Genomic DNA, 11,874 nt, shown 5'->3' with positions numbered 1-11,874 from the left:
TGGAATCTTTCTTTCTGTACTGGATCCACTTAAACATTCATTTGCACTGCTCATAGTAGAAGCTGCTGTCCAATAATCTTTGGTGAATTTCTATAGTACATCTTGTAGATAGTACATTCCTCTGTTATTGAGCGGCAGCGAGGGAAGGAGTGGATGCTTGTGGATGTGGTGCCAATCAGGCGTGCTGCTTTGTCCTGGATGGTGTCAAGCTTTTTGAGTGTTGTAGAAGCTGCACTCATCCAGGCAAGTGGGGAGTATTCCATCATAGTGCTGTCTTGTGTCTTGTAGATGGTGGACAAACTTTGGGCAGACAGGAGATGAGTTACTCACGCAGTATTCCTAGTGTCTGAACTGCTGTGATAGCCACTGTGTTTATGTGGTGAGTCCAGTTGAGTTTCTGGTCAATGATAACCCCCAGAATGTCAATAGTGGGGGATTCAGTGATGAAAACACCATCGAATGTCAGGGTGCAGTGATTAGATCATCTCTTATTGGAAATGGTCATTGCCTGGCATTTGTGTGGCGTGAATATTACTTGCCACTTGTGATCCCAAACCTGGATATTGTCCAAATCTTGTTACATTTAAACACGGACTGCTTCAGTAACTGAGGAGTGAATGATGCTGAACATTGCAGATTCATCGATGAACATCCCCACTTCTTACCTTATGATGGAGTATAGATCATTGAAGCAGCTGAATAAAGTTGGGCCTAAGACACTATCCTGAGGAACACCTGCAGAGATGTTGTGGAGCTGAGATGACTGACCTGCAACAACCACAACGATCTTCCTCTATGCCAGGTACAACTCCAACCAGCAGACAATGTGTCCCCTGATATCCACTGATTCCAAGCCTGATGCCACATTGGTCGAATGCAGCGTTGATGTCAAGGGCTTTCACTCTCGTCTCACCTCTGGAATTAAGCTTGTTTATCTGTGTTTGAACCCCAGTTTGGAGCTGAGTGACCTTGGCAGAATCCAAACTGGGCATTGCTGAGCAGGTGCTGCTTTATAGCATTGTTGATGATACCTTCCATCATTTTACTGACGATTGAGTGTAGATTGATGGAGCATTAATTGGCTGGATTGGATTTGCCCAGCTTTTATGTACAGGATCTACCTGGGCAATTTTCCATATTGTCAAATAGGTGCCAGTGTTCTAACTATGCTGTAAATCTGTTTGTGGTAGGACTACAGAGGCTAGCTCTGATCTGTTGGAAGGGCATAAGCCCAAAATGTCGATTCTCCTGCTCCTTGGATGCTGCCTGACCGGTTGTGCTTTTCCAGCACCACACTCTTCAACTCTAATCTCCAACATCTATAGTGCTCACTTTCTCCCTGTGGGATTGCTTAGCTCTATATTATTTACTGTTTCTGTATTTGGCATGCAAGTAGTTCTGTTTGGTAGCTGCACCTCCTTTTTAGGTATGCCTTCTGCTGCTCCTGGCATGCTTTCCTGCACTCTCTATTGAACTACAATTGATCCCCTGGTTTGATGGTAATGGTTGAGTGGGTGATTATATTACGCCATGAGGTTGTAGGTTGTGCTGAAGTACATTCTGCTACCACGGATGGCCCACAGAACCTCATGGATGCCCAGACTTCAATTGCTAGATCTGTTCAAAGTCTGTCTCATTTAGCACTGCAATAGTCCCACACAACACAATGGAGGGTATTCTCAATGTGAAGGCAGAACTTTGTCTCCTCAAGGACTGTGCAGTGGTCACAGTTACCAATAGTCACTGACAGATGCATCCTTGGGTAAGGATGAGGTCAAGACCTCCCTCTTGTTGTTTCCCTCGCCACATGCCACAGATCCAATTCAGCAGCAATGTCCTTTACAACTGGACCAGCTCAAACAGTAGTTCTGCCGCCAAGCCACTCTTGGTGGTGGTCATTAAAATTCCCCACCAGAGTGCATTTTGCACCCTTGCAAACTTCAGTGCTTCCTCCAAATGTTGCTCAACATAGAGGAGTACTGGGAGAAGTGAGGACTGCAGATGCTGGAGATGAGAGTTGAAAAGTGTAGTGCTGGAAAAGCATAGCAGGTCAGGCAGCATCCAAGGAGCAGGAGAATCGAGTATAAGCTCTTCATTTGGAGTATTGATTTATTAGCTGAAGGAGGACAGTACATGGTAATCAGCAGGTGGTTTCCTTGCCTGTGTTTAAGCTGAAGCAGTGAGACTTCATGGGGTCCAAAGTCAATGTCAAATACTCCCAGGACAACTCTCTCCCTACTATATGCCACTGTATCATTACCTGTGCTTGGTCTGACCTGTCAGCGGGATGGAACATATCCAGGAATGGTAATGGTCTTGTCTGAGACATTGTCTGCAAGGTATCATTACATGATTATGACTATCTCATGCTGTTGCTTGACTAATCTGTGAGACAGCTCACCAGATTTTAGCACTGTACCCCAGGACTTTGCAGTGTTGACAAGTCTGTTTCTACCATTCTTTTCTGGTACCTAGTCGATGTCAAGTGGTTCATCCAGTTTCCTTTCTTTGTTGAGACTTTGTACCAATTGATATAACTAAGTGACTAGAAGGAAAGACACACAGTTGTGCATGATAGCACTTATGGGTTAAAAAAAAGACCTTATCAATGATATTATCTTCCTGGTTGACTGTGCACACTGTGAGCATCTGGCACAACTTGATGCACTAATGAGGGACCAAACCATTGGAAATGTGCCTATTCTTATTCTTGGTAACAAAATTGTCTGACCTGAGGCAATCAGTGAAGAGATGTTTCAAGAGCTGTTTAGGTTATGTAGTAAAACATAGAAGCTGAATACTTTCATGAAGGAGTTTAATGCATGACCACTGAAAGTCTTTATGTGCAATGTCCTACAGAGACAAGGTTATAGAGAAGGATTTCACTGGCTAGCTCAGTACTTTGGCAAAATCTGACTTTGGAAAGGTTACCTGTCAAAGGTTGAAAATCAGCTATCAACATAAAACAACTTGAACCTTCCAGACATTTTCTGGGTATATGTTTGCTTTTCAAAGTCTGATGTTTTTCTAGAAAGATAACAATAACATTGACTGCTCTAAAAGAGAAAAAAAATCATCTGTATGTATGAGGTCTCAAAAAATATTCTTGAAAAATTTGTATGTTTAAAGTTACACTATGGTAACACTCTAATTTCAGTAGATAACTGTTTCCCTCCTTTGATTTGCAACATTAACCAATCTGTACAGTTTGGGACAGAATGTACTTTGACATACATAGCATCTGAATGCAATTTTTAGCAGGAAAGCAACACACATGCGAGTGGTATATAATGATCATGTAAAAGTTTTTATGTACTAGTTTCAAATTGTTTGGTTCAATAAAATTAGAACATGTAAAAAAGATTTTTTTAAATAAATAGACCCACTATCTGCATGTACCCCAGCTTGGATGGAATTTCACACTGGCCCCTAATGTTCTGAACCTCTCTCAGGAGCCTGTGTCCCACAACCTGAGTCACCTCTTAAGTATGTGTGTGACTTTTCACCTTGCAAAGAGACATTTTTGTACAGAATGCTGCTGAACACCATTCACTTGGACTCCTTTGTTTGTCACTTGGACATGCCTTGGTACGCTGTTTTTGCAGCTGGGCAGTGTGGATTCCTCGCAGAGGCCTGTCTGAGCAGGAGTCCTCCCATGTTCCATCAGGGACTGGAGTTGAGGATGTTCTATGCAGCAGTCCCTTAGAACTCCAGATTGCGGCAATTCACAGACTCCCAGACCATCTGTTTATTCTGTGGCGCTGTGGACCATGTATATATTGGTTGTGCACATCCTTTTTAGTTACTTGAAAAATGTTTTATTGTGTTTTTGGTTGCACTTCAGCCCTCCGCTCTTGATCTTTGGGATTTCAGTGCAGAAGGGTGTGGGTAGGTTGGAGGACCTCCTGTGGGTCTACTCCTGGGTCTGGCCAGACTGGGTATAAACAGTTCCAGGCAGTGGGCAATGGAGGGATGCCATCTATACCAACAATCTCCCCTCTGTGGTTATGTTTGGAGCTGGTTATCATTGGAGAGGGAGCACATAATAGCCACCAATGCTCATTATGCCTATAGAGAGAGATGGGCACCATGAAAGATAGTGTTTTATCTCCCCATTCAACTCCATTTTGATTTAGCCCCTTCCCGTTCTCTCTACATGTCCCTCACTTTTGACGGTTTGCCTTGCCTGTAACAGGCTTTGCATATAAATATCCAATTGGCTGCACAGGTGATTTACTCATGGCAGTTAATAGCTAAAATAAAAAGTAAGGGTTATTTGGTAGTGGGGAAGAAACCATTCGGTTGTGTGTGATATCACTTCTGGATATAAACAAAATGCAGATCCAGAAGCCTTTCAGTTGTGTGTAAGGGCACTGCTCCATGGAAAAAGAAGACCCGGGAAAAAAAGTGGATTCTTGTGGCACGGTGGTAATGTCCCACCCTCTGAACTAGGAGACCTGGGTTCAAGTTCTAACTGCTCAAAAGGTTTGTCATAACATTGCTGAGCAGGTTGTTTAGAAAATAGATAGATATGTAACAAATAAAAAAGCAGACCCATAGATGCGTCTGCAGAATTGTCTGTCCAGGGTTGGGACTAGCGTTTGTATGCCACAAATACTGGCTTTATTTTGTGTCCAACATTAAATGAAATTCCTTTTCAGTTGGGCTTTCTGAATTATTACAGCCAGGGTCAGTTTTGTGAATTTCCTCTAGACCTCCTCCAATGACAGCCTTCCTTAGAATCAGGGCCCAAAACTTTATTTGATTTGATTTGTTATTGTCACATGTACCTAAGTACAGTGAAAATGTTTATTTTGCGAGCACTGCAGGCACATCAAAACATACAAATCTTTGGGTGTTTAGATAGAGTAAGGCATAGAGGTTACAGCTGCACAGGAAGTGCACAAAAGCAAGATCAACAATGGATTTGAAATTAGAGTGGTCCATTCAGCAGTCCAATATCAGCAGGGAAGAAGCTGTTCTTGAACCTGTTTGTACAGATTCAAGCTTCTGTATCATCTGCCTGATGGACGAATATTGAAAAGCGTATTACTGGGGTGGGAAGGGTCTCTGATGATGTAGGCAGCCTTTTCAAATATAGTCTACCAGAACCTTAGACAGGCTCAGCAGTACATTCCTGCTTTTGTACTCTTGCCCTGTCAAAATGAATGTGAATATTGAATTTGCCTTCCTAACTGCCAACTGAACCTGCACGTTTAGCTTAAGGCAATTCTAAACTAGGACTCCTAAGTACCTTGTGCTTCAGATTTTCAAAGTCTTTCCCTAGTTATAAAATAGTCTAAACATCGCTTCTTCCTACATCATGAATAGTTGTGGTACATGACCCCTACCACTGGTTATCACTTTTAATATTGAAAAAGACCCCCTTTTAGCCACTGTCTGCTTTCTGTCAGTCAGCCAATCCTCCATCCATTGCCAGCACCTTGCTGCTCGTACTATGGGCTCCTATCTTATTCAGCACTCTCTTAAGCGGCACATTGTCAAATGCTTACTGGAAATCCAAATAGATTACAAGCACTGGCTCTCCTTTGTCTGACTTGCAACCTCCTCAGAGAATTCGAACAGAATTGTCAGGCATGACCTTACCTTGCCGTGCATTTCCAAGTACTCTGCAATATCATCCTTAATAATGGACTCTAAAATCTTACCAACGACTGAGGTCAGGTTAATCAACCTGTAATCTCTCATCTTAAACAGTTATTACATGAGCCATTTGTCACTCCCCTGGGATTCTCCATGACTTCAGTGATTCCTGAAATACCTTGCTGAGAAAACAGATTATGAATAGTGTTTTCCTGATATTTCTGGCAAACATCCAAGATGCATAACATCTCGTCTGGTGTTGGGGATAGTAAGGACGGCAGATGCTGAAGTCATAAAACGTGGCGCTGGAAAAAGCACAGAAGGTCAGCAGCATCCGAGGAGCAAGAGAATCGACATTTTGGGCAGAACTCTTCTTCAGGACGAATAGTTAAGTCATCTTCCACAACATAATATCACAGCTGGCCTTGGTGTAACTGTATTTAGCTGGCAATATCCGAATGGTCCACCTTCAGTAATGTACACTCCCAGCTCTGTTATTGTTGTGGATAATTTAAATGACCATTGCTGTCCAAATACCATTTTCAACAATCTTGAGCAATTTTTTTTTGTAAGTGAAAAAAGGTCACTGAATGTTCTTTTGAGAGAGCAAGACCTCACCAGGTGATGTGGACTGAAACTCTGGACTGTCCACGGTTTACAAAATAATGAAGTTATCTTCCACGATCACTGGTTGCTGCGGATGCTGGAAGTCAGAGTTGAGTTTTTTTTAAAAAAGTGGAGCTGGAGAGGTGCAGCAGGTCAGGCAGCACCAGGGGAGCAGGAAAAAATGGACATTTCGGGAAATTGACCCTTCACCATGTGAGAAACAAAGCTCACACACCTCAATAATTGCAGTCCGAGACAAAATCTGAATCAGCAGTGTCCTTTATTTTACACTTGCAAGTGGGTGAGATGTCCAGTGTCTATAAGGCAGAGGACATACACACCAAATTCAATTCATACACAACATTTATATGATTTGATTTCTATTGTTTTACACTGCTCCCTCCCCTGTTTACATCCTCCACTTCCCTAAGACCGGCCCCCATTACCCCGTTTATCTCTTGCCTTATCCGGCCTTGTCTGTGACAAAATGCTTATTTCTGGCCTCACAAGGCTGTTTGACCTCATCCTGCTGTAGGTCATTGTTAGGCATATTCTTTCTTCATCATTATCTACCCCCTTCATCTGTGCCTTTCCCGAGGCCGTTCTGATCCCAATGACCCTTTTAATTGGGATTTGTTCCTGTGTTTTTGTAAAAGCGGGAAGCAGATGTTTATACCTACTGTTTGTACAGGCATATCTAGCTTAACTTCATCCCCTCACAACATCTTATCTATTTGCCCATAATGTCTACCTTCTGACATGCAGTTTTAGCTAATACAAAAACAATTATATATTTCCTCCACATTGTTTCCATTCTTGTTGACTCAGCTTGTGGCTAAAACAATTACACACTGGTGTGAGTTCATTTTACTTTGTAAAATGGAATTGCAGAATTGCAGAAGTAATATTAATTTACCTATATCCCACAACCAGGACTCCCTGACAGATCGACATTCCTGCTCCTCCTGTGCTGCCTGACCCGCTGTGCCTCTCCGAGCTCCACTTTTTATCGACCCTGGTGTCATCCTGTTCTTACTGAGTTCAAAGCTGGGTCACACAGACACATGGGAAAAGTCTGCCTTAACCACCGCAACAGCAACGCTTCGCCCATACCCAGCGACTGGTATGATTACGGTACACAGCCACCTGGTGAGGGAGCGGCGCTCCGAAAGCTGTCGCTTCCGAAATAAACCTGTCGGACAATAACCGGGCGGGGTGTGATTTTATTTAACTCTATTACGGTACAGTGCAGACTCCGCGCGCACAGGCAGGGGCCCGGCAATGCGGGACATTACGGTAGAGCGCAGACTCCGTGTCCGACCTGCCACGTCATCCGGAGCAACGTCAGACGAAACCCCAAGATGGCGGCGTCCGTGCGCGAGAAGCAGATCGGTGAGTAGCCGCTTGGCAACAGCTGTCACACTGCGGGTGCACATTGGAAACTCCGGCCTGTCCTCTGGGGTCACTGATCTGTGTGGGAAAGGAAAAGGCCCAAGAAACTGCGGTTGTAACAAATTGGGATTGCTGATCCGGGGATGTGAAGCCAGTCGGAGATGGGGATCTTCCGATGTTATTAGCATCAGACGTTTCTTACTCTTTACGGTCTCTTCTAAAGACGTTGATTATTTATGTAGAGACATGGCCTTGCCCCGAAACGATGCCATCTGTGTGTCAGCAGCAAAACCAAAATTGTTCTGGCCCACACAATTTGAGTATTTTTTAAAAATTCAGTGCAGTGTGTCTCAGCGGTACCCGGTAATGATTAGTTATTTTATTCACAAATATTAAATATGTTTGATAACATCATACTTTTCTGACTAAAATTGGGCCACTTTTCTTTTTCATACCCATATTGTTATGATCTTGATGGGGGCAACGTCTCTCTTGTTTCACGGTTCCCATTATGACCAATCGTATGCTTTCTCTAAATCAGACTTCGAATACAAAAGAACTACTGAATTTAGATTACTTACTGAATTTAGATTACTTACAGTGTGGAAACAGGCCCTTCGACCCAGCAAGTCCACACCGACCCGCTGAAGCACAACCCACCCAGTCCCATTCCCCTACATTTACCCCTTCACCTAACACTATGGGTAATTTAGCTCGGCCAATTCACCTGACCTGCACATTTTTGGACTGTGGGAGGAAAGCGGAGCACCCAGAGGAAACCCACACAGACACAGGAGAATGTGCAAACTCCACACAGAGTTGCCTGAGGTGGGAATTGAACCCGGGTCTCTGGCGCTGTGAGGCAGCAGTGCTAGCCACTGTGCTGCCCATACTGTTAACTAAATATTTTAATAAGATATATTTTAAAATTGATTTCTGATGGTGGGGGGGGGACTTATTTCACGAAGTGCTGATATGGAGATACTGGTTTTGGACTGGGGTGTATAAAGTTAAAAATCACACAACGCCAGGTTATAGGCCAACAGGTTTAATTGGAAGCACCAGCTTTCGGAGCGCTGCTCCTTCACCAGGTGGTTGTGGAGGTCACAATTGTAAGACAGAATTTATAGCAGAAGTTTACAGTGTGATGTAACTGAAATTATACATTGAAAAATACCTTGATTGTTTGTTAAGTCTCTCATCTGTTAGAATGACCATGTTAGTTTCACTTCTTTCATATGTAAATCGCAAAACTTTTTAAAAAAAAGTTACATTCTCAAGTGAACTTTAACAATTGGTGTCAGCCCAGACAATGTATTGGATATTAGCACCTCTCTGTGTCATAATGATTAGACAGATTCTAATCTTAAAAAATGAATTAACAGAATCTTACACGGATTCATACAATTTTTGAGCAAAGTACAATGTAACTGTGCAAGTACAAATTCACCCCACAAACTTGTTTGTGTGCAACTGACCTTGCAGGGGTGACGTTATAGAGGTTGACAAAATCATGAGGGGCATGGATAGGGTAAATCGACAAAGTCTTTTCCCTGGGGTCAGGAAGTACAGAACTAGAGGGCATAGTTTTAGGGTGAGAGGGGAAAGATATAAAAGAGACTTTGCGAGGGTGGTATGGATATGGAATGAGCTGCCAGAGGAAATGGTGGAGGCTGGTACAATTGAACATTTAAGAGGCATTTGGATGGGTATATGAATAGGAAGGGTTTGGAGGGATATGGGCCGGGTGCTGGCAGGTGGGACGAGTTTGGGTAGGGATATCTGGTCAGCATGGACAGGTTGGACCGGAGGGTCTGTTTCCATGCTGTACATCTCAATGACTCTAAATGATCATCCTTGATCACAATGAATGATAGAGGAGGCTGAACTTGCTGAGTGGCCTAATCTTGTTCCCATGGTACCATACTGGACTGACAAGAAGGGCCCTTTTCCAGAAACAGGACAGCTGAATTGGAAGGCTATTTTTCTTCAGCTTTTCTCCCCCAACTGAAAATCAAAAGAAACAATCTCCAAGAAGAACTATCAACCTCCCAGTTGTATAAAGAGTCAGGTGTTTCTTTTTCCCCCAAAGTGTTTTCAAGTAACAAGATTAGTAATCACCAGTAACTGCAGTTTCCAAAAATGCCTTATTTTAAAAGAATTTCATTCACCTTTTAGAAAACAATCCAGTTATCTCCACAATCCTTTAACTCAAGTCAGAAAAATTACTGAAGTCTTCATAACAGTATTTACATATGCATGCACACACACCACACAGTTGAGACCATTTGTTATATCAAAGGATTATCTAAGAACAAGTAGTTTCTCATTGTAATGGCATGCATGAATCAGAAAACCTGCACCTGAGTATTTCAGTCATGTACTCCAAATAACCTTTCATTAAAGGGGTCTTAAAAGGCAGATTTCACTCTATTCTCACTGTATTAAACCATCTACATGAAGGGGCGGGCAATTGCTTATAGGAGATAACCTGATGCAGAACGCAGTGCTTTTGATTTATGGACAACAGTTCATGGGATTCAGTTGGCGATCAAAATTAAATATTAAAACCTAAGAAATAGGGTTAAAAGTAGGCCATTCTTCCCTTTGAACCTGCTGTGTCATTCATATGATCATCCAAGTCAGAAGCATGTTCCTGCTTTTCCCCAAAGCCTCTGATCCCTTTAAATCCAAGTGCTCTCCAACTACTTATTGAAATCATACAAAACTTTTGGATTTGACTGCTTTCTGAGTTAGTGAATTCCACAAGCTCGCAACTCCTGGCTGAAGAAATTTCTCCTCATCTCAGTCCTGACTGATTTAACCTGAACCCTTAGACTCTGACAACTAGTTAGTGGTATCATGGATTAGATTTTCCTGTTTCTGTATTTGAGTATGTTCTGTGGTCTGAGCAAAGCATGTCATAATAAGTTATCATGGATGGGGACACACTTGTTGTTTGCAATTCAATATGTCTGAGCAAAAGCTTGTTCCATATGAAAAGTGCTAATGAGAGTTATTTATTGTTCTGTGCTAAAAGCTGGATAAAAAATAAGTTAATTGGTGTACATTGAATAAAAAAGTTGAAAAATCATTTTTGAAATTGAAACTTGCTGTGAATATTTGAGGCTCCTGGTAGGTACTGGCTAACTTTGTTAAGATACATCTTCCATGCAGAATTTTTCTCATGTGGTTTATGATTTGTGGGAAACAATTCTGTTAAAGCTATTTAGAAAATCAGTGTTCTGTCTACAGCCAAAAGGTATCCACTTCATTATACTAATTCATTTTCTATTTCCAGTTCAAGATTAAATTGAGTTTAATATTTGTTATGAAATGCTTGTATTACTTTTTTTAAGATACCTTTTAGTTTTTTTTGTTTAAATGACTTCAAAATAAATTTAAAATTGTCAGAATTCCCTTAGAAACCAATGACTTAAGAAGTTGATAGACCATTGATTAACTAACACAACTGAAATATGTCTGAAACACTTTTATGGAATGTCATACTTCTGGTCAATTTGTAAAATTAAAAGAGCAGTCCTACAGTTACTTCCATCTCCCAAACAAGGGCTCACTTCTGAAAAAAAAACAAGTCCTGGAAAAACTCAGTAGGTCTAGCAACAAATGTGGAGAAACCGAGTTAACCTTGAGAGTCTGATATTATTGTCGTCCCGTTTCCCTTCCTCAGTCAAAGCAAAATGCACAAAGACACAATGTAGTTTTTCCTCCATCTTTATTCTGGGCTCTGGAGGGGTAGAGAACAATCGCCCATGTGCACAGGGACTTGAGTTCACTGTGTTCTCTGGAATAGCAGTTTCTTAATGAATTATATAGTCATTTTACAGGGAGGAGCTTCCAGATAAGGCAACATACATATTAATTGGGTGACTGTTACAATCAGCAAGTGTCAATAGTAAAGATTAAGCCATCTACTGTTACACAATGAATGTTCTCAACCTTGTTAACTGGCTTCACATAATGAATACTTTTCCCCTTGTTAACTGATGTTACGTACTAAATGCTACCTTATCTTGTTAAATGGCTCTACATAATGAATGCTTTTCTACCTTGTTAACCCATTATTCTTGGCTCCAGCACCCCACTGTTAACTGTAAGTTCTTATCTAATCTGAGTCATGTTCAGCTGGACCTCCTCTTGTTTCACAAAACTCAGAACTTAACTTTTCCCTGCCTGCTTATACCCTATGCACATTCTCATTCCCTCCTTTTATCATTTCATGATAACCTATGGCATTACCAGCTTTCATAA

The 11,874-nt window shown here is 41.8% G+C and overlaps 1 protein-coding gene across 1 annotated transcript in view; it reads left to right on the top strand.

Annotated features, from left to right (window-relative positions):
* Window positions 1-7,497: 7,497 nt before the first annotated feature.
* Window positions 7,498-11,874, top strand: part of scfd1 (sec1 family domain containing 1) — a 151,526-nt gene continuing 147,149 nt past the window's right edge. The window contains exon 1 of the mRNA XM_072569003.1: window positions 7,498-7,602. Within this exon, the coding sequence (XP_072425104.1) occupies window positions 7,572-7,602 (31 nt within the window). The 5' untranslated portion in view covers window positions 7,498-7,571. The remainder of the gene's footprint in view (window positions 7,603-11,874) is intronic.

This window comes from Chiloscyllium punctatum, chromosome 4, assembly GCF_047496795.1.
Source record: "Chiloscyllium punctatum isolate Juve2018m chromosome 4, sChiPun1.3, whole genome shotgun sequence".
Taxonomy (NCBI): domain Eukaryota; kingdom Metazoa; phylum Chordata; class Chondrichthyes; order Orectolobiformes; family Hemiscylliidae; genus Chiloscyllium; species Chiloscyllium punctatum.
The sequence above is the reverse complement of the archived record's forward strand: the minus strand, read 5'-3'. Positions and strand labels throughout refer to the sequence as shown.